Source organism: Taudactylus pleione, unplaced genomic scaffold (genome assembly GCF_031769625.1).
Source record: "Taudactylus pleione unplaced genomic scaffold, aTauple2 ptg001014l, whole genome shotgun sequence".
Taxonomy (NCBI): Eukaryota; Metazoa; Chordata; class Amphibia; order Anura; family Myobatrachidae; genus Taudactylus; species Taudactylus pleione.
The window spans coordinates 229,239-250,715 of record NW_028285415.1 but is presented as its reverse complement, the minus strand read 5'-3'; the positions used below and the strand labels follow the sequence as shown (position 1 = coordinate 250,715).

Sequence of the window (21,477 nt, the reverse complement as noted above, 5' to 3'; positions counted from 1 at the left end):
GGTACTGAGCGAGCAGTAAGCCTGTCTGCTGCTCCCAGGCCGCATAGCGCGATGGATCTACGGATTGATAATCCCTATATTATTCTTATTCTGCAGATTGTTGCCCTGAAGTTCATCCCTAAAGTGGGGCGTTCAGAGAAAGAACTAAAAGGTTTAAAGCGAGAAATCCAGATTATGAGAGATTTGCGACATCCTAACATTGTGCGCATGTTAGACAGCTGTGAGACGGAGAGGGAGGTAAGAGACTGCAATCGCGCTATTGTCATACAAGTATTTGTTGGTGTGCGGTTATTGGTGTGTGGATATTGATATATGGTTATTGGTGTGTGGATATTGATATATGGTTATTGGTGTGTGGATATTGGTATGTGGTTATTGTTGATGTGTGGTTATTTGCATGTGGTTATTGGTATGTGTTTATGGTCATGGGTGTGTGTTTATTGTTGTGTGGGTATTTGCATATAATTATTGTTGTGTGGATATTGTTGTAGGTATGTGTTTATGGTCATTGGTGTGTGGTTATTGTTGTGCAGTTCTAGATATGTGGTTGTTGGGGTGCGGTTATTGGCATGTGGTTATTGTTATTGGTGTGTGGTTATTTACGTATGGTTATTGGTGTGTGTGATGATTGGTGTGCAGTTCTAGATATGTGGTTGTTGGGGTGCGGTTATTGGCATGTGGTTATTGTAATTGGTGTGTGGTTATTGTTGGTGTTTGTTTTTTTGCGTGTGGGGATTGTTATTGATTTGTGGTTATTTGCGTATGATTATTGTTGTGTGGTTATTGTTATTGGTGTGTTATTAGTATGTGTTTATGGTCATTGGTGTGTGGTTATTGTTGTGCATTTATATCTATGTGGCTATTGGCATGTGTTTATTGTTATTTTGGGGGTGGAGAGGGAGGTAAGAGACTGCAATAGCGCTATTGTCATAGAAGTATCTGTTATTGACGTGCGGTTATTGGTATGTGGTTGTGGTTATTGGTATGTGGTTATTATTTGGTTATTCAAACCAAAATAAGGACTGTTAGTGGGATGGCGCTAGGAAAACAAAATACTAAAATAGGGAACATTCACAATATTATAACAATAAACTCATCACAAGCCTTAGGGTCATAATAGATTTAGTTTATTGTTATAATATTGTGAATGTTCCCTATTTTTGTATTTTATTTTCCTAGCGCCATCCCACTAAAGCCGATCATACACTGTGCGATGGCACCGTTCAACGCGACGGGGGATCCGATGTCCGACATATCGGGCGGTCCCCACACACGGTGCGATCAGGTGGCCAACTGCCTGATATGCCGGCTCCCCCCTCCCTCACCCGAATAGCGCTGCATGGGATCGCACATCGCATCCCTTGATCGACTGAACCTGCAGTAAGATCAGGGGGTGCGATGTACGACCCCACGGGTGCACGCTCTGTCCGATATCAGGCCCATACACAGTGCGCTATAGCAGCCAAATCGTACCAGTCCGTCGGGTCGGCTGCTTTATCGCACCGTGTATGGGCTGCTTTTATAGTCCTTATTTTAGTTTGTGTTACTTTTGGTTGGAGGCTTGGTGGGCTTCCGTTGATGCTGAGGGAGGGCAGCTGGTTTGAGCACTGTTTTGTATCCAATTTTAAGCTATATTATGTGGTTATTGTTGGTGTTTGGTTATTTGCGTGTGATTATTGTTGTGTGGTTATTGTAATTGGTGTGTGATTATTGGTATGTGTTTATGGTCATGTGTGACTATTGTTGTACAGTTCTAGCTATGTGGTTATTGGCGTGCAGTGGTTGTTGGCATGTGATTATTGGTGTGTGGTTATTAGTATGTGGTTTTTGATGTGTGGTTATTGGTATGTGATTATTGTTACTGGTGTGCGGTTATGGTTATTGGTGTGCGGTTATTATGTGGTTATTATCGGCATGTGGGTAGTGGTATGTGGTTATAGGTATGCAGTTATTGTTATTGGTATGTGGTTATTCTTATTGGTGTTGGTTATTTGCATGTGATTATTTGATGTGTGGTTGTTGTTGGCATATGGTTATTGGGATGTGGTTAATTTGCATGTGATTATTGTTGTGTGGTAATTTCAATTTTTTATTGTGTGATTATTGGTATGTGGTTATTATTGGCATCTGATTATTGTTATTAGTGTGTGGTTATTGGTGTCTGGTTATTGCTGTTCTTGTTATTGCTGTGTGATTATTTGTTAATAGTATGTGGTTAGTAGCATGTGGTTTTTGGTGTGTAGTTGTTTGCTTGTAATTATTGTTGTGTGGTTATTGTTATTGGCGTGAGGTTATTTGCGTGCGATTTATGTTGTGTGGTTATTGGTGTGCAGTTATTTGCCTGTGATTATTGGTGTGTGGTAATTGTTGGTATGGTTATTTACGCGTGATATAGTCTTCATTCTAGCACCCTGCACCTGTTAACACCTGTGCAGTTCCTCTTTCATGCCTGGAGTGTCGGTCTCTGCTCTGGTGCTTCTAGCACACAAACTACTTAATCTCAGCCGTTTGTTGCATCAGCTGAGTGTGCTAGAAGCACCAGTGCAGAGAGCAACACCCCAGGCAGGAAAGAGGAAATGCACAGGTTATTGTGACATGAATGTGGTACAACAGTAGTCGAACGTCAACTTAACCGATTATAATGTAACCTGGTGTTTTTAATTCTCTTCCAAAATCTTGTATTTTTGCTGTAACTCGAACCGTAAAGCAGATAAAGTAATTTGGTTTGGATTTTTGGATTCTGGAGGAAAATCTACCTTAGAGGTCCAAATGTCGGGGTGATTCCTACACCCGTGATACTTCAAATAAACTGAATAAATAAGCCGTGATTAATAAATTGAAAAATCAATATTTCTACTTCAGGGTCCATAGGGTATCCACAGGATACCTTGGGGTATAGGTGTGACGTCAGTCGCTGGGCACCATAGAGTTAAGCTTTTCAGCCTCCCAGGATGCACTAGGGTCCCCCTCCTATACCCCGCCCCCGAGCCAAGGCACCTCAGTTTAGTTTGGTGCCCGGCCGGCGTCGGGTGCACCTGTCGGAGTGGGGGCTAGAAGAGCCCCTGAAGCTTTCTTCAGTGCAGCTGTGGCTGCACATCTGGATGTACAGCATGGACAGTCAGTCCTGACGTCCATGCTGTCTTCCCTACACCCCTGCCGGTACCAGAACGCCGGTACCGATCCGGGGATGCTGGTGAGCATCTGGGGTCACAGCTTACGGTGACCCCAGATGTTCCGGACCATGGCCGGATCCAAGGGGGACAAAGGTAAGCAGCGGGGTCCCGCGGTGGGTCCCCGCTGGTCACATGGTCCTAAGTCCCCAGGCAGGGGGCTCCCTGGGGACTGGCTGCAGCGTGGAGCCAGGCGACCAACCTGCGCTTTCCACTACCCCCTGGGACAGCGGACCACAGCAGAGCGGTAGCGCTGCGGCGTCCCAGGGGTTAAATGCATGCCAGGGGAGCGCGCCTTCCCTGTCTCACAGCCGGCGCCTCCCCCGCTGCACACAGCCCTCTCTGCATGCTGCCGACTGGTCCTGTGGCAGCGCTCCTCCCCCAGGCCAGCCTCCTCTCTGCTCCTCGGCGGCCATCTTCTCCAGAACGCATGGTGAACGCTGCTGGAAGCGCTGGACGGAAGCATCGTGGTCTGGGTCCCCCCCGCATACCTCTCCTCCGCTGTGGCTCAGGTCTGTGTATGCAGCGCTGTGTCCTACCAGGCCCTGTGTCTGTGTAGTTGAGTGATCAGCGCTGTTAGTGCAGGAATTGTTATTTCTCTGCATTGTATGTGACTGTGCTAGCGCTGCCTGTAACTTTTCTTCTCTAAACTGTCAGCTTTATTACTGTCCCTGTTCTTTCTGCTAAAGCCCTTGCGGTGCGGTGCTGCAGGGTGGTCTCTCGCCTATTTAATACTTAATTGGTGAGAGAGGTCACATACGTGGTGCCATCATGTCTGAAAGTGATTTTCCCCTCCGGCTACAGTGTACCACGTGCAAAGTACCGTTAGCGGAGGGGGAGGGTAGCGCGGAGGGCCTTTGCCGGCAGTGTTTGTCCATGGCGCGGCCTATTACGGTTACAGCACCGGTACAGGAGCCGCCCTGGGCTTGTTTCGCTCAGGCGTTAACAGCTTTAGTGGGCCAGTTAGCTCCGCAGCCCGCGTTTACTCCGATGGGTTTGTCCCAGCAGTCTGTGGTGTCGTCACCCATGCAGGGGTTCCCGCGACAATTGGTGGTACCCCACAGTCTCCCAAATCCCCCGCTCCCGGGTTCTCAGGAGCCAGCGTGGGTTAACTCTCTGACGAGTTCTGTACAGCACTTGTCGGATGTGTGGCAAGGGGAGTCTGTGATGCGGCCTCATAAAAGGCCGGTGGCGTCTCTGTCCGCTCCTTATGAGGATGACGAAGGGACGTCTGATGATGGGGAGATTCTGGATCCTTACGATCAGGAACCTCTCCATACTAAGGACGCTGATGCTAAGTCCAAAGTATATATTCCTGGACTTATTCGGGTGGTCCGCACAGCCTTGGTGATTGAGGATGAAGTTCCCCCAGCGGCTAAATCTAAGTATGCCTTTTTCAAAGATGTGAAGGGCGATGCCACAGTCTTTCCTCTTTCGGGTCAGTTGGTGGACCATTTAGAGGAGGCGTGGAAACAACCTGGCAAAAGATACCAGCCGCAGAAACGCCTGGCGGTGGCTTATCCGTTCGCGGATAATTATTTTGCTAAGTGGGAATCCCCTCCACAGGTGGATTCTCACGTGACCCGTCTTGTCCGTAGTGCCACATTGCCGATGCCATCCATGTCCTCCCTTAAGGATGCTACGGACCGCAAGGTAGAAATCTGCCTGAAGTCCGCTTATTCCCTTGCAGGGGGGGCAGCACGGCCGGCTATAGCCATTTGCTGGGTTGCCAGAGCGATGGAGCGCTGGGCGGATTCATTAGAGGCTTCTTTTGAATCCGACTGTCCGGCCGAACAGGCGGAGTTGATTGGCAATCTCCGTGATTCGGCCACCTACATCAACGAGGCGGCTCTAGACATTAGTACTCTGGTGTCTAGAATTTCTTCAGCAGCGGTAGCTGCTCGTCGCACCTTGTGGCTGCGATCCTGGAAGGCGGACGCAGATTCCAAGAAAGGTCTGGAAGCGTTGCCGTTTACCGGAGAAGTTCTCTTCGGTCCGGATCTGGATAAGATTGTGGCCACGCTGGCGGCAGCCAAATCTGCTTGTCTCCCGTCGGCCGCTGCTCCTTCTGGTTCGGGACCATCGTCCTTTCGGTCATCTAGGGCCCAGGGCAGGCCCAAACCACAGTCGTTTCCTCGACAGGCTGGCCCTAAGAAATCGGTCAAGCCCCGGAAGCAGGCATGGAGTACCAGACGTCCGGCCCCCAAGCCAGATGACAAGCCTGCGGCCTGACGGTCCGGGCCTCCCTTTGGGGGATCCCAGGGTGGGAGGCCGCCTGCTACAGTTCGCCCAGTGTTGGTCGACCACTACGACAGACACTTGGGTTCTGGAGGTGGTTTCCCACGGATACGCCCTCTCCTTCCGGCACAGACCCCCCGGCTCGCTTCTTCACCACGGGTCTACCATCAGACCGGAACAAGGCTACGGAGCTGCGGAAGGTATTGCACACTATGCTCCAGGCTGGAGTTATAGTGCCTGTTCCATTCTCCCAGAGGGGCCAGGGTTTCTATTCAAATCTATTTTTGGTACAGAAACCCAATGGGTCATATCGTCCGATTCTCAACCTCAAAGCACTCAACAAGTCTTTGCGGGTCCCGAAGTTTCGGATGGAGACCCTACGGTCCATCATTCTGGCGCTGGAACCTGGGGACTACATGGTGTCATTGGACATACAGGACGCTTACCTGCATGTCCCTATTCTTTTGCGCCATCAACAGTTCCTCAGGTTTGCAATCCGCAGCGACCACTTCCAGTTTCGGGCGTTACCTTTTGGCCTGGCAACAGCACCACGTGTTTTCACCAAGGTGATGGCGGTCATGGCGGCTTCTCTGCGGCTGCAGGGAGTCCGCATGTTCCCGTATTTGGACGACCTGTTATTGGTGGCAGGATCTCCAGAGCTCCTGTTACGCCACTTGGACCTGACCATTGCACTGCTGCAACGGCACGGCTGGCTAATCAACTGGCAGAAGTCCACTCTAATCCCGTCTCGGAGGATTCTGCATCTTGGAGCCTTATTGGACTCGGGACAGCAAAGGATCTTCGTGACGGAGGACAAGATCTCTGCTTTACAGTCAAGGGTGCGCAGTTGCCTGCCCAGCCGCCGGGTGTCCTTACACTCGGCGATGAGGTTACTGGGCTCCATGGTGTCGGTGTTCGACATGGTGGAATACGCCCAGTTTCACTCCAGACCTCTGCAGCACCTGATCCTGTCCAAGTGGAACGGGCTGCCTCAGTCTCTGAAGTCCCAGACGATTGTGCTCACCCAGGAGGTTCGCCTGTCCCTTGCGTGGTGGTTACAGACGACCCGCCTCAACAAGGGACGTCCGTTCTGGGTTCCAAATTGGGTCCTGTTGACAACGGACGCCAGTCTTCGGGGCTGGGGAGCAGTTTCGGGTCCACACTTGTTCCAGGACAGGTGGACGCCGACAGAAGCGGAGCTTCCAATAAATATCTTGGAACTTCGTGCGGTCTTCAATGCTCTCCAGCAGGCACAGCGGTTTCTCCAGGGTCGCCCGGTGCAGGTCCAGTCGGACAACGCTACCACCGTGGCCTACATAAACAGGCAAGGAGGAACTCGCAGTCGGGCGGCTCTCGTAGAGGTCTCTCGGATCCTGGTTTGGGCGGAGCGCAATCTTCCGGCCATATCAGCGGTCTTCATCCCGGGAGTGCTAAATTGGGAGGCGGACTTTCTAAGTTGCCAGGACGTTCATCCGGGGGAATGGTCCCTGCACCCGGACGTTTTTCAACTACTGGTGGACAGGTGGGGTCTTCCAGAAATCGACCTCATGGCGTCCCGGCACAACAACAAGTTGCCGGTGTACGGGTCTCGCACAAGAGACGAAGGGGCGTCTCTGGTGGATGCTCTGTCCGTCCGGTGGACGTTCCGGTTCGCATACCTGTTCCCTCCGGTCTCCCTTCTTCCACGGGTAATCCGGAAATTCAAACAGGAAGGAGGGACGCTCCTGTTGATAGCTCCCGCGTGGCCCAGACGGCACTGGTTCTCAGACCTTCAGGGTCTGTCCGTGGGCAGTCCTCTGCGGTTGCCTCTATGACCGGACCTTCTGTCTCAGGGTCCTTGCCTTCACCCGGACCTGACTCGGCTGTCTTTGACGGCGTGGCTGTTGAGACGGCCATGCTGAGGTCCCGGGGGTTTTCCAGCTCTGTGGTGCGTACCATGTTACGAGCTCGGAAACCGTCTTCCGCGAGGATATACCATCGCGTGTGGCATACGTTCTTCCAGTGGTGTCGACCGAGAGGTTATGCACCGCGGGAGTTTCGTCTGTCTCGGATTCTCGCCTTCCTGCAAGCGGGACTAGATCATTGGCTTCGCCTTGCTTCTTTGAAGGTACAGGTTTCGGCCCTATCTGTCTGGTTTCACCGTAGGATTGCTACAATCCCGGATGTGCGCACCTTTATGTGCGCACCGTAGGATTGCTACAATCCCGGATGTGCGCACCTTCTCCGCATTCAGCCGCCCTTTGTTCCACCTGTGGCGCCTTGGGATTTGGCTGTGGTCCTGAGGGCTCTCCAAGGACCGCCGTTTGAACCACTGGGCTCAGTGGATCTTAAATGGCTAACAGCTAAGACTGTTTTCCTTCTGGCCATTGCTTCGGCCAGACGTGTTTCTGAGTTAGGGGCTCTTTCTTGTAGACCCCCTTTCTTGGTTTTTCATGGGAACAGGGCAGTGCTCCGCACTCGGCCCGAGTTTCTTCCCAAAGTTGTTTCCCAGTTTCATGTTAACGAGGAAATAGTTGTTCCGGCCTTTAACTCACCGGGTCTTTCCGTGGGTGAGGCCTCTTTGGATGTTGTGCGGGCCTTAAGGACTTATGTTGACCGCACTTCTTCGTTTAGGAAGTCGGACGCTTTGTTTGTCCTCTATGGCTTCCGTAAAAAGGGTTGGCCTGCTTCAAAGCAAACTTTGGCAGCCTGGATCCGTATGGCTATTTCTGAAGCTTATCTTCATGAAGGCCTACCGGTCCCTCCTTCTCTGAAGGCTCATTCCACTAGGTCTGTGGGTCCTTCGTGGGCAGCTCGACGTGGTGCCTCGGCAGTTCAGATCTGCAAGGCTGCTACGTGGTCCTCTGTCCATACCTTCGTGAGGTATTACAGGTTTGACACCTTCGCCTCTCAGGATGCTTCCTTCGGGCGGCGGATTCTCCTTTCTGCACAGGAGCGTCCCCACCCTTAAAGGATACTGCTTTGGGACATCCCCAAGGTATCCTGTGGATACCTTATGGACCCTGAAGTAGAAAATATGAGATATGGTAAGAACTTACCCTTGTTATCTCTATTTCTACGAAGTCCATAGGGTTCCACAGGACTCCCGCCCTGTCGCACCTGTGCTGCAGATGGGCTTTGCTCTGGTCACCGGTTTTCCGTCTCCCTCTGGTGAGAATGTGATTCATGTATGTGTCCAGATCTTTTTTCTCTCTCTTCCTTCTCCTCCTCCGGCCTATGGCTTGATAACTAACTGAGGTGCCTTGGCTCGGGGGCGGGGTATAGGAGGGGGACCCTAGTGCATCCTGGGAGGCTGAAAAGCTTAACTCTATGGTGCCCAGCGACTGACGTCACACCTATACCCCAAGGTATCCTGTGGAACCCTATGGACTTCGTAGAAATAGAGATAACAAGGGTAAGTTCTTACCATATCTCATATTTTCGGAACCGAACGGTCAGACAGTGGAGATATGTGGCAGAAATAGTTTTTTTACATCCTCTCTTAACTAAAAAAAAAATGGGTAGTGGACAAACCTGGTTGAACTGACGTAGAGATAATGATCAGAGCAGGACCGTATGTAAGTGTTACGGTCAGGTGCTGATGATGGTGATTAGCGCAGGGCCATATGTAAGTGTGACGACCATATGCAAGTGTGACGTCAGTGGCTGCTGATAGTGATTAGAGCATGGCCGTATATAAGTGTGACGTCAGTCGTTGATAATAGTAATTAGAGCTGGACCGTATATCATTGTGACATCAGTTGCTGCTGATAGTGATTAGTGCAGGATGGTATTACAGTGTGATGTCAGTTGCTGCTGATAGTGATTAGTGCTGGACTGTATATTATTGTGACATCAGTTGCTGCTGACAGTGATTAGTGCAGGACGGTATAGTGTGTTGTCGGTGGCTGCTGATAGTGATTAGTGCGGACAGTATTTCAGTGCGACATCGGTTGCTACTGATAGTGATTAGTGTAGGGCCGTAAAGAAGTGTGTTGTCAGTGGATGATGACAGTGATTAGGTCAGGAGCGTATGTAAGTGTGACTGCAGTTGATAGTGATTATGATTAGGTCAGGAGCGTATGTAAGTGTGACTGCAGTTGATAGTGATTAGAGCAGGGCCATATATTAGTGTGACGTCATTGGTTGATGACAGTGATTCGAGCATGACCGTATGTAATTGTGACGTCAGTGGCTGATGACAGTTAGGGCCATCTATCAGTGTGATGTCAGTGGCTGATGACAGTGATTAGAGCAGGAACGTATGCACTTCTCACCTAAGGTGGCAATAGCCAGGCAGCCAATCGGGATCAGTCTTACACCACTGCCCGAACGGGACATTATCCTTGCTGAGGATCTTGTTGGCAGCTTCCTTTCCCGGCTGTGTCTCTGCAGGTTGTGGTGGTCACAGAATACGCCGAGGGAGAATTGTTCCAGATTCTAGAGGACGATGGGAACTTGTCTGAGGATTTGGTGAGTGGAGAAAAGCCCAAGTCCTATTATCCTATCACTTCCCTTGCCGTCTTTTGTTTTACCTGTATTTATATAATAAAGATGTAGTGTTCCCTCTGGGAATAGGAGGACACAGGGCTGAACAGTGTGGAGGACACTTTTATATATTTTTTAATGTGTTTATTTAAAATTTCACTTTGATACAGGAAACCATATACGCAAAATGATATGAAGGGCATAGGCGACATCCGCAGCAGGAGGGTAACATCACAAACCGTTGTATGAACATAGGAAAGAGTAGTCATAATACAGAAATAAACAATAGTGGACAAGCGTCCTTTGTGTGCGACCTGTATCACCAAGTGTAGGCGTAAACAAAACTACCCATGTAGTATAATGAAATAAAAGATAGGGAACCGAGAGGTAAGTAGAAGGAGAAAAGGAGGGGTTAGGAAGGAGAAGGCCTAATCCGAGCCCCTCAGTATACAGTAGGGGAGAGGAGTGTAAAAGCTCTATAAAGAAAATAGTGCTAGAGAGAGGTCCTAACCTAGTTAAAGCAAGAGGCCTGAAAAGCCAGAAGGAAGAACTCCGAGGGGCTTTCAGAGACAAACCAGTCGCCCCAAACCCGAAGGCATTGTATCACAGCATTTATAATGTCCAGCAATCTGGCATCTAGCCACATTCAGCATTTGTACAGAGAGCTTGTCCGCATATTCATCCAATCCTTCTAGTGGGCAGCCAAAGACCAAGGAGACTTGGATATTGGTATTTAAAGAATCTCAGAAAGGAGACGAGCAAACCCATGCCAAAATTGGGTTATCTTCCGGTGTGACCACCAAATATGCAAGAAAGGAGCCATCTCACCACATCCCCCTCCGACACTACTCCGCCGGAACCAAGTGGGTACTAGATACCACCTATCATAGACCTCGTATGCATTCTCCTTAGCCAAGGAAGAGATAGAAGATCTAGAAACCCTTTCTCTCACCATGGTCTTCACCAAGTGTCTTCATCCGGTGGACTTACTCCCAAGTCTTACTCCCAGTGAAGCTCATGGCTCGGTGTGACTGGCTGCCTAGCACGGAGCAGAAAGTTATTGAAGATAGAGTTAAGTCCTTTCAGGAGAGCGTTAGTAAGGCAAAGAGTCTCAAGGGGAGTCCAAGATCTTTTGATGGAGCAAGGGGGAGAGAGTCTATAAAGTGTCTCACAGAGCAGCGCATCGGCCAGGGTTGAGGAGATTTAGACACCACCCTAAAACCTCCCTCTAACCACACGGAGAAGAGGTTTTGACAGAAAGCAAGGGGAAAGGCTGGGATGTCATCTTATAGTGAGGTTTAGAATAGAATACGAAAAAGGGATGACTGGGTGGAATCTCTCAGATTCTGGCCTAACAGGGGCTTGAAACTACAACAATGGATGAGCTAGAAAACAGGAGCTAGTTTCTCGGTGAACCCGTTGGGGGACCTGCAAGGTCACAAACCAAGTTACAACTTGACCTAAAGGGGCAGCAAAATAATAGACTGTTGGCGGGAAATCAGTCCCCACCATTGGTACTAGGACGACCAAGAGCTAATAAGCTAATGTGTGGCAGTATAAGTCTTTATACAAATTGAGCTAACCATCTATACAGGTGTAACAGAGCTCAGAACTTTATTGGGAAGGGTCTGAAAAAGGTAGAGTAGTCTCAGCATGAGATTCATCGTAATCGCCACTGTCCTACCTAACCAAAAAATAATTAGGTCCTGCCAAACAAGAATGTCCAGTTTGATAATTTTATAGGGGTTTGTATTGACTAGCTATGTCACCCCAGATATTTTTAGTTTGGAGGTGCACCAAGTAAATGTATAATTGTGGTGTAGGAGATCCAGGACTGCGGGTGATAAGTGCAATGCGAGGGATTTGGTCTTAGACAGATTTATTTTATAGCCTGAGAGAGTGCCATATACAGCCAGGCTCTGGAAGAACTTGGGGATAGAAATACGAGGAGAAGTTTAAAGTCAGAAGTATATAATCAGAAAAGAGACCCTTTATATTCCTCACTGCCTAGTAGCACCCCTTTAATGTCTGGGTCCAGATGGATCTGAGCCGTTAGCGGCTCGATGACCAGGGCAAAGATCAGGTGCAACGAAGGAAAAAACCTGTCTGGTGCCATTTACTATGGGAAAGGGAGACGACAAAAGCCTGTTCACCTACTGGCCGATGAGACTGAGTATAGGGCCTGAATACCTTGGAGAAAGTCATTCTCAAGACTAAATGTTTGCAAGGTTTGAATCATGAAAGGTCAACTGATCTGGTCACAAGCCATTTTCGAATCTAGAGAACCGCTTCCCTCCTCGGGTGTCTAGTTGCCTCTCTGCCATCTCATCCTGGATGTCCGAGAGCTTTCTCAAACTCAGCATGGCAAAAACTGAATTAATTGTCTCCTCTCCATCTAGAGTCTCCTGCCCTACCGATCTCTTTATCACGATCAAACGACACCACTATCTCCTCTGTTCCCCAATTCCGCTACCTTGCAGTCATTCTTTATTCTTCCGTCTCCTTCACCCCTACTTTCAATCTCTTGCCCTATCCTGTCGGTTCCAGCTCCGCAGCATTGCTCGAATCAGACCCTTCCTCTCACAGGATACCACCAAAACCATTGTCCACTTGCTGATCATCTCCCATCTTGGCTACTGCAACCTTCTCCTCATTGGACTTCCCTGCCCCTTCCACGTGCTCATGTGTGTATCCTGTTCTCTGCTGCCCCATCTGCATGTTTTCTATTATCCACTCCACCCCAGTCTCTAACGTCTTGTCATGTGCTCTCAACAGATATTGGCGCTGTCTCGGGCTGATATTGATACTAAGTGTCTGGCGCTGAATTCCTCACGCTGATATTGAAGATAAATTAGGGTCAATATATAATGTTCTGTGACCGTAATTCCCCCCACGCACACATTTTAAGCTGTGGCTGTGCCAGGTATGATGCCTCTTAAGGTGCCCAGGAGAGCAGCTGAGCCCCACTAAACCAGTAACGGCCCTGTGCGGCCCACCATTTACCCAGTCGGCGCCGCTATAACTGGACCATTTAGGTGGAAATTTTCAGCTCGGGGAGCGGCCTCTCCCCTTACAGCCCTCCCCCTGGTGGCGCCAGCGGAGAAAACATAATCCACACAATGTCCCCGCATCCAATTATCCTTTATAGGTATCAGGATAGTTACCTGTATGTGTGTGCTGTATGACTGTCTCCCCTCTATATCAGGATAGTTACCTGTATGTGTGCTGTATGATTGTCTCTCCTCTATAGGTATCAGGATAGTTACCTGTATGTGTATGCTGTATGACTGTCTCCCCTCTATAGGTATCAGGATAGTTACCTGTATGTGTGTGCTGTATGACTGTCTTCCCTCTATAGGTATCAGGATAGTTACCTGTATGTGTGTGCTGTATGACTGTCTCCCCTCTATAGGTATCAGGATAGTTACCTGTATGTATGTGCTGTATGACTGTCTCCCCTCTATAGGTATCAGGATAGTTACCTGTATGTGTGTGCTGTATGACTGTCTCCCCTCTATAGCAGGATAGTTACCTGTATGTGTGTGCTGTATGACTGTCTTCCCTCTGTAGGTATCAGGATAGTTACCTGTATGTGTGTGCTGTATGACTGTCTCCCCTCTATAGGTATCAGGATAGTTACCTGTATGTGTGTGCTGTATGACTGTCTTCCCTCTATAGGTATCAGGATAGTTACCTGTATGTGTGTGCTGTATGACTGTCTTCCCTCTGTAGGTATCAGGATAGTTACCTGTATGTGTGTGCTGTATGACTGTCTCCCCTCTGTAGGTATCAGGATAGTTACCTGTATGTGTGTGCTGTATGACTGTCTCCCCTCTATAGGTATCAGGATAGTTACCTGTATGTGTGTGCTGTATGACTGTCTCCCCTCTGTAGGTATCAGGATAGTTACCTGTATGTGTGTGCTGTATGACTGTCTCCCCTCTATAGGTATCAGGATAGTTACCTGTATGTGTGTGCTGTATGACTGTCTCCCCTCTATAGGTATCAGGATAGTTACCTGTATAAGTGTGCTGTATGACTGTCTCCCCTCTGTAGGTATCAGGATAGTTACCTGTATGTGTGTGCTGTATGACTGTCTCCCCTCTATAGCAGGATAGTTACCTGTATGTGTGTGCTGTATGACTGTCTCCCCTCTATAGGTATCAGGATAGTTACCTGTATGTGTGTGCTGTATGACTGTCTCCCCTCTGTAGGTATCAGGATAGTTACCTGTATGTGTGTGCTGTATGACTGTCTTCCCTCTGTAGGTATCAGGATAGTTACCTGTATGTGTGTGCTGTATGACTGTCTCCCCTCTATAGCAGGATAGTTACCTGTATGTGTGTGCTGTATGACTGTCTCCCCTCTATAGGTATCAGGATAGTTACCTGTATGTGTGTGCTGTATGACTGTCTCCCCTCTATAGGTATCAGGATAGTTACCTGTATGTGTGTGCTGTATGACTGTCTCCCCTCTGTAGGTATCAGGATAGTTACTTGTATGTGTGTGCTGTATGACTGTCTCCCCTCTATAGGTATCAGGATAGTTACCTGTATGTGTGTGCTGTATGACTGTCTTCCCTCTGTAGGTATCAGGATAGTTACCTGTATGTGTGTGCTGTATGACTGTCTCCCCTCTATATCAGGATAGTTACCTGTATGTGTGTGCTGTATGACTATCTCCCCTCTATAGGTATCAGGATAGTTACCTGTATGTGTGTGCTGTATGACTGTCTCCCCTCTATAGGTATCAGGATAGTTACCTGTATGTGTGTGCTGTATGACTGTCTCCCCTCTATAGGTATCAGGATAGTTACCTGTATGTGTGTGCTGTATGACTGTCTCCCCTCTATAGGTATCAGGATAGTTACCTGTATAAGTGTGCTGTATGACTGTCTCCCCTCTGTAGGTATCAGGATAGTTACCTGTATGTGTGTGCTGTATGACTGTCTCCCCTCTATAGCAGGATAGTTACCTGTATGTGTGTGCTGTATGACTGTCTTCCCTCTGTAGGTATCAGGATAGTTACCTGTATGTGTGTGTGTGCTGTATGACTGTCTCCCCTCTGTAGGTATCAGGATAGTTACCTGTATGTGTGTGCTGTATGACTGTCTTCCCTCTGTAGGTATCAGGATAGTTACCTGTATGTGTGTGCTGTATGACTGTCTCCCCTCTATAGGTATCAGGATAGTTACCTGTATGTGTGTGCTGTATGACTGTCTCCCCTCTATATCAGGATAGTTACCTGTATGTGTGTGCTGTATGACTGTCTCCCCTCTATAGGTATCAGGATAGTTACCTGTATGTGTGTGCTGTATGACTGTCTCCCCTCTATAGGTATCAGGATAGTTACCTGTATGTGTGTGCTGTATGACTGTCTCCCCTCTATAGGTATCAGGATAGTTACCTGTATGTGTGTGCTGTATGACTGTCTCCCCTCTATAGGTATCAGGTGAATTACCTCTGTGTATGCTGTATGACTGTCTCCCCTCTATATCAGGATAGTTACCTGTATGTGTGTGCTGTATGACTGTCTCCCCTCTATATCAGGATAGTTACCTGTATGTGTGTGCTGTATGACTGTCTCCCCTCTATAGGTATCAGGATAGTTACCTGTATGTGTGTGCTGTATGACTGTCTCCCCTCTATAGGTATCAGAATAGTTACCTGTATGTGTGTGCTGTATGACTGTCTCCCCTCTATAGGTATCAGGTGAATTACCTCTGTGTATGCTGTCTGGCTGTCTCCCCTCTGTAGGTGAAGGATGTCTCATCCCAGCTTGTCTCCGCTCTGTATTACCTGCACTCGCACCGCATTCTTCACAGAGACATGAAACCACAGAACATATTACTGGGTAAAGATGGGACAGTCAAACTCTGTGATTTTGGGTGAGTGTGATTAAGTGTAATAAATACATAGGTGCTTACTGCCTATACAGTAATTGTATATATTGCCCATTGTAAATAGCTACCTATAAGAGCACATCATACTAATAATTCTATATGCTACCTAAAAGTCTGTATGCTGCCTATAGGAGCACACCCTGCCTATATGTCTATATGCTGCCTATATGTCTATATGCTGCCTATAGGAGCACATCCTGCCTATATGTCTATATGCTGCCTATAGGACCACACCCTGCCTATATGTCTATATGCTGCCTATAGAAGCACACCCTGCCTATATGTCTATATGCTGCCTATATATCTATATGCTGCCTATATGTCTATATGCTGCCTATAGGAGCACATCCTGCCTATATGTCTATATGCTGCCTATAGGAGCACATCCTGCCTATATGTCTATATGCTGCCTATAGGAGCACATCCTGCCTATATGTCTATATGCTGCCTATAGGAGCACACCCTGCCTATATGCTGCCTATAGGAGCACACCCTGCGTATATGTCTATATGCTGCCTATAGGAGCACATCCTGCCTATATGTCTATATGCTGCCTATAGGAGCACATCCTGCCTATATGTCTATATGCTGCCTATAGGACCACACCCTGCCTATATGTCTGTATGCTGCCTACAGGAGCACATCCTGCCTATATGTCTATATGCTGCCTATAGGAGAACACCCTGCCTATATGTCTATATGCTGCCTATAGGAGCACACCCTGCCTATATGTCTATATGCTGCCTATAGGAGCATACCCTGCCTATATGTCTATATGCTGCCTATAGGAGCACACCCTGCCTATATGTCTATATGCTGCCTATAGGAGCACACCCTGCCTATATGTCTATATGCTGACTATAGGAGCACACACTGCCTATATGTCTATATGCTGCCTATAGGAGCACACCCTGCCTATATGTCTATATGCTGCCTATAGGAGCACATCCTGTCTATATGCTGCCTATAGAAGCACACCCTGCCTATATGTCTATATGCTGCCTATAGGAGCACACCCTGCCTATATGTCTATATGCTGCCTATAGGAGCACGCCCTACCTATATGTCTGTATGCTGCCTATAGGAGCACACCCTGCCTATATGTCTGTATGCTGCCTATAGGAGCACATCCTACCTATATGTCTATATGCTGCCTATAGGAGCACATCCTGTCTATATGCTGCCTATAGGAGCAAACCATGCCTATATGTCTATATGCTGCCTATAGGAGCACACCCTGCCTATATGTCTATATGCTGCCTATAGGAGCACACCCTGTCTATATGCTGCCCATAGGAGCACATCCTGCCTGTATGTCTATATGCTGCCTATAGGAGCACATCCTGCCTGTATGTCTATATGCTGCCTATAGGAACACACCGTGCCTATATGTCTGTATGCTGCCTATAGGAACACACCCTGCCTATATGTCTATATGCTGCCTATAGGAGCACACCCTGCCTATATGTCTATATGCTGCCTATAGGAGCACATCCTGCCTATATGTCTATATGCTGCCTATAGGAGCACATCCTGCCTATATGTCTATATGCTGCCTATAGGAGCACACCCTGCCTATATGTCTATATGCTGCCTATAGGAGCACATCCTGCCTATATGTCTATATGCTGCCTATAGAAGCACACCCTGCCTATATGTCTATATGCTGCCTATATATCTATATTCTGCCTATATGAGCACACCCTGCCTATATGTCTATATGCTGCCTATAGGAGCACACCCTGCCTATATGTCTATATGCTGCCTATAGGACCACACCCTGCCTATATGTCTGTATGCTGCCTATAGGAGCACACCCTGCCTATATGTCTATATGCTGCCTATAGGAGCATATTCCTGGACTGATGCAGAGATGGAGTAGTTTGCAGAAAAGAATGATGCATGGACAAAATGCCTTTGTTTACCTTCAATCACAGTGTCACTCCCAGTGTATCGATGTCTTTCATGTCTTACTCACTGATATAGGACTGGCCTGCCTCTACTAATGCATATATATATTTTCATGGCCTGTTTATCTGTATATTGGTTTCAGCTTTGCCCGGGAACTCAGTCTGGATACGCTGATGGTTCGCTCTATTAAAGGGACCCCTCTGTACATGTCACCGGAACTGGTTCTGGAGCGGCCATATGATCACCGGTCTGATCTCTGGGCTCTGGGGTGTATTGTGTACGAGTTGCTGGTCGGAACGCCTCCCTTTTACACTCACAGCATCTTCCAGCTGGTCAGCATCATCACCCAGCAGCCTGTGCGGTGGCCCCGGGGAGTCTCTGCTGAGCTCAAGGTGAATCCTGACTCTCTTAGTTGTGATGAATTCACCTTTTCATGAATGAGAGAATAATGTGATCACTCTGCGGGTCTCTTTACCAGGATTTCCTCCAGGGTCTCCTCACCAAGGATCCTGCACTCAGACTTTCCTGGCCTGCTCTTCTGAGACATCCATTTATCATAGAGAAAGTGATTGGTAAGATCTGTGTATAAGATGACGGAGCACACAGTAAGGGATGTGAGGAAGTACAGTGACACATTACTGACCTGAGACATCCATTTATCATAGAGAAAGTGATTGGTAAGATCTGTGTATAAGATGACGGAGCACACAGTAAGGGATGTGAGGAAGCACAGTGACACATTAATGACCTGAGACATCCATTTATCATAGAGAAAGTGATTGGAAAGATCTGTGTATAAGATGACGGAGCACACAGTAAGGGATGTGAGGAAGCACAGTGACACATTAATGACCTGAGACATCCATTTATCATAGAGAAAGTGATTGGTAAGATCTGTGTATAAGATGACGGAGCACACAGTAAGGGATGTGAGGAAGCACAGTGACACATTAATGACCTGAGACATCCATTTATCATACAGAAAGTGATTGGTAAGATCTGTGTATAAGATGACGGAGCTCACAGTAAGGGATGTGAGGAAGTACAGTGACACATTACTGACCTGAGACATCCATTTATCATAGAGAAAGTGATTGGTAAGATCTGTGTATAAGATGACGGAGCACACAGTAAGGGATGTGAGGAAGCACAGTGACACATTACTGACCTGAGACATCCATTTATCATAGAGAAAGTGATTGGTAAGATCTGTGTATAAGATGACGGAGCACACAGTAAGGGATGTGAGGAAGCACAGTGACACATTACTGACCTGAGACATCCATTTATCATAGAGAAAGTGATTGGTAAGATCTGTGTATAAGATGACGGAGCACACAGTAAGGGATGTGAGGAAGCTCAGTGACACATTAATGACCTGAGACATCCATTTATCATAGAGAAAGTGATTGGTAAGATCTGTGGATAAGATGACGGAGCACACAGTAAGGGATGTGAGGAAGCACAGTGACACATTACTGACCTGAGACATCCATTCATCATAGAGAAAGTGATTGGTAAGATCTGTGTATAAGATGACGGAGCACACAGTAAGGGATGCGAGGAAGCACAGTGACACATTACTGACCTGAGACATCCATTTATCATAGAGAAAGTGATTGGTAAGATCTGTGTATAAGATGACGGAGCACACAGTAAGGGATGCGAGGAAGCTCAGTGACACATTACTGACCTGAGACATCCATTTATCATAGAGAAAGTGATTGGTAAGATCTGTGTATAAGATGACGGAGCACACAGTAAGGGATGTGAGGAAGTACAGTGACACATTAATGACCTGAGACATCCATTTATCATAGAGAAAGTGATTGGTAAGATCTGTGTATAAGATGACGGAGCTCACAGTAAGGGATGTGAGGAAGCACAGTGACACATTACTGACCTGAGACATCCATTTATCATAGAGAAAGTGATTGGTAAGATCTGTGTATAAGATGACGGAGCACACAGTAAGGGATGTGAGGAAGTACAGTGACACATTACTGACCTGAGACATCCATTTATCATAGAGAAAGTGATTGGTAAGATCTGTGTATAAGATGACGGGGCACACAGTAAGGGATGTGAGGAAGTACAGTGACACATTACTGACCTGAGACATCCATTTATCATAGAGAAAGTGATTGGTAAGATCTGTGTATAAGATGACGGAGCACACAGTAAGGGATGTGAGGAAGTACAGTGACACATTACTGACCTGAGACATCCATTTATCATAGAGAAAGTGATTGGTAAGATCTGTGTATAAGATGACGGAGCACACAGTAAGGGATGTGAGGAAGTACAGTGACACATTACTGACCTGAGACATCCATTTAACATAGAGAAAGTGATTGGTAAGATCTGTGTATAAGATGACGGAGCACACAGTAAGGGATGTGAGGAAGCACAGTGACACATTAATGACCTGAGACATCCATTTATCATAGAGAAAGTGATTGGTAAGATCTGTGTATAAGATGACGGAGCACACAGTAAGGGATGTGAGGAGGCACAGTGACACATTACTGACCTGAGACATCCATTTATCATAGAGAAAGTGATTGGTAATATCTGTGTATAAGATGACGGAGCACACAGTAAGGGATGCGAGGAAGTACAGTGACACATTACTGACCTGAGACATCCATTTATCATAGAGAAAGTGATTGGTAAGATCTGTGTATAAGATGACGGAGCTCACAGTAAGGGATGTGAGGAAGTACAGTGACACATTACTGACCTGAGACATCCATTTATCATAGAGAAAGTGATTGGTAAGATCTGTGTATAAGATGACGGAGCACACAGTAAGGGATGTGAGGAAGCACAGTGACACATTACTGACCTGAGACATCCATTTATCATAGAGAAAGTGATTGGTAAGATCTGTGTATAAGATGACGGAGCACACAGTAAGGGATGTGAGGAAGCTCAGTGACACATTAATGACCTGAGACATCCATTTATCATAGAGAAAGTGATTGGTAAGATCTGTGTATAAGATGACGGAGCACACAGTAAGGGATGTGAGGAAGCACAGTGACACATTACTGACCTGAGACATCCATTTATCATAGAGAAAGTGATTGGTAAGATCTGTGTATAAGATGACGGAGCACACAGTAAGGGATGCGAGGAAGTACAGTGACACATTACTGACCTGAGACATCCATTTATCATAGAGAAAGTGATTGGTAAGATCTGTGTATAAGATGACGGAGCACACAGTAAGGGATGTGAGGAAGTACAGTGACACATTACTGACCTGAGACATCCATTTAACATAGAGAAAGTGATTGGTAAGATCTGTGTATAAGATGACGGAGCACACAGTAAGGGATGTGAGGAAGCACAGTGACACATTAATGACCTGAGACATCCATTTATCATAGAGAAAGTGATTGGTAAGATCTGTGTATAAGATGACGGAGCACACAGTAAGGGATGTGAGGAGGCACAGTGACACATTAATGACCTGAGACATCCATTTATCATAGAGAAAGTGATTGGTAAGATCTGTGTATAAGATGACGGAGCACACAGTAAGGGATGTGAGGAAGCACAGTGACACATTAATGACCTGAGACATCCATTTATCATAGAGAAAGTGATTGGAAAGATCTGTGTATAAGATGACGGAGCACACAGTAAGGGATGTGAGGAAGCACAGTGACACATTACTGACCTGAGACATCCATTTATCATAGAGAAAGTGATTGGTAAGATCTGTGTATAAGATGACGGAGCACACAGTAAGGGATGTGAGGAAGCACAGTGACACATTAA

The 21,477-nt window shown here is 47.3% G+C and overlaps 1 protein-coding gene across 6 annotated transcripts in view; it reads left to right on the top strand.

The window, feature by feature from the left end:
• The window catches only part of STK36 (serine/threonine kinase 36), a 203,616-nt gene that overhangs the window by 123,242 nt on the left and 58,897 nt on the right, over positions 1 to 21,477 (top strand). For all 6 annotated transcript variants that reach the window (XM_088461082.1, XM_088461081.1, XM_088461080.1 and 3 more), the window contains exons 3-7: positions 97 to 237; positions 9,783 to 9,860; positions 15,632 to 15,762; positions 17,831 to 18,080; positions 18,167 to 18,260. In XM_088461082.1, the coding sequence (XP_088317208.1) occupies positions 97 to 237; positions 9,783 to 9,860; positions 15,632 to 15,762; positions 17,831 to 18,080; positions 18,167 to 18,260 (694 nt within the window). The remainder of the gene's footprint in view (positions 1 to 96; positions 238 to 9,782; positions 9,861 to 15,631; positions 15,763 to 17,830; positions 18,081 to 18,166; positions 18,261 to 21,477) is intronic.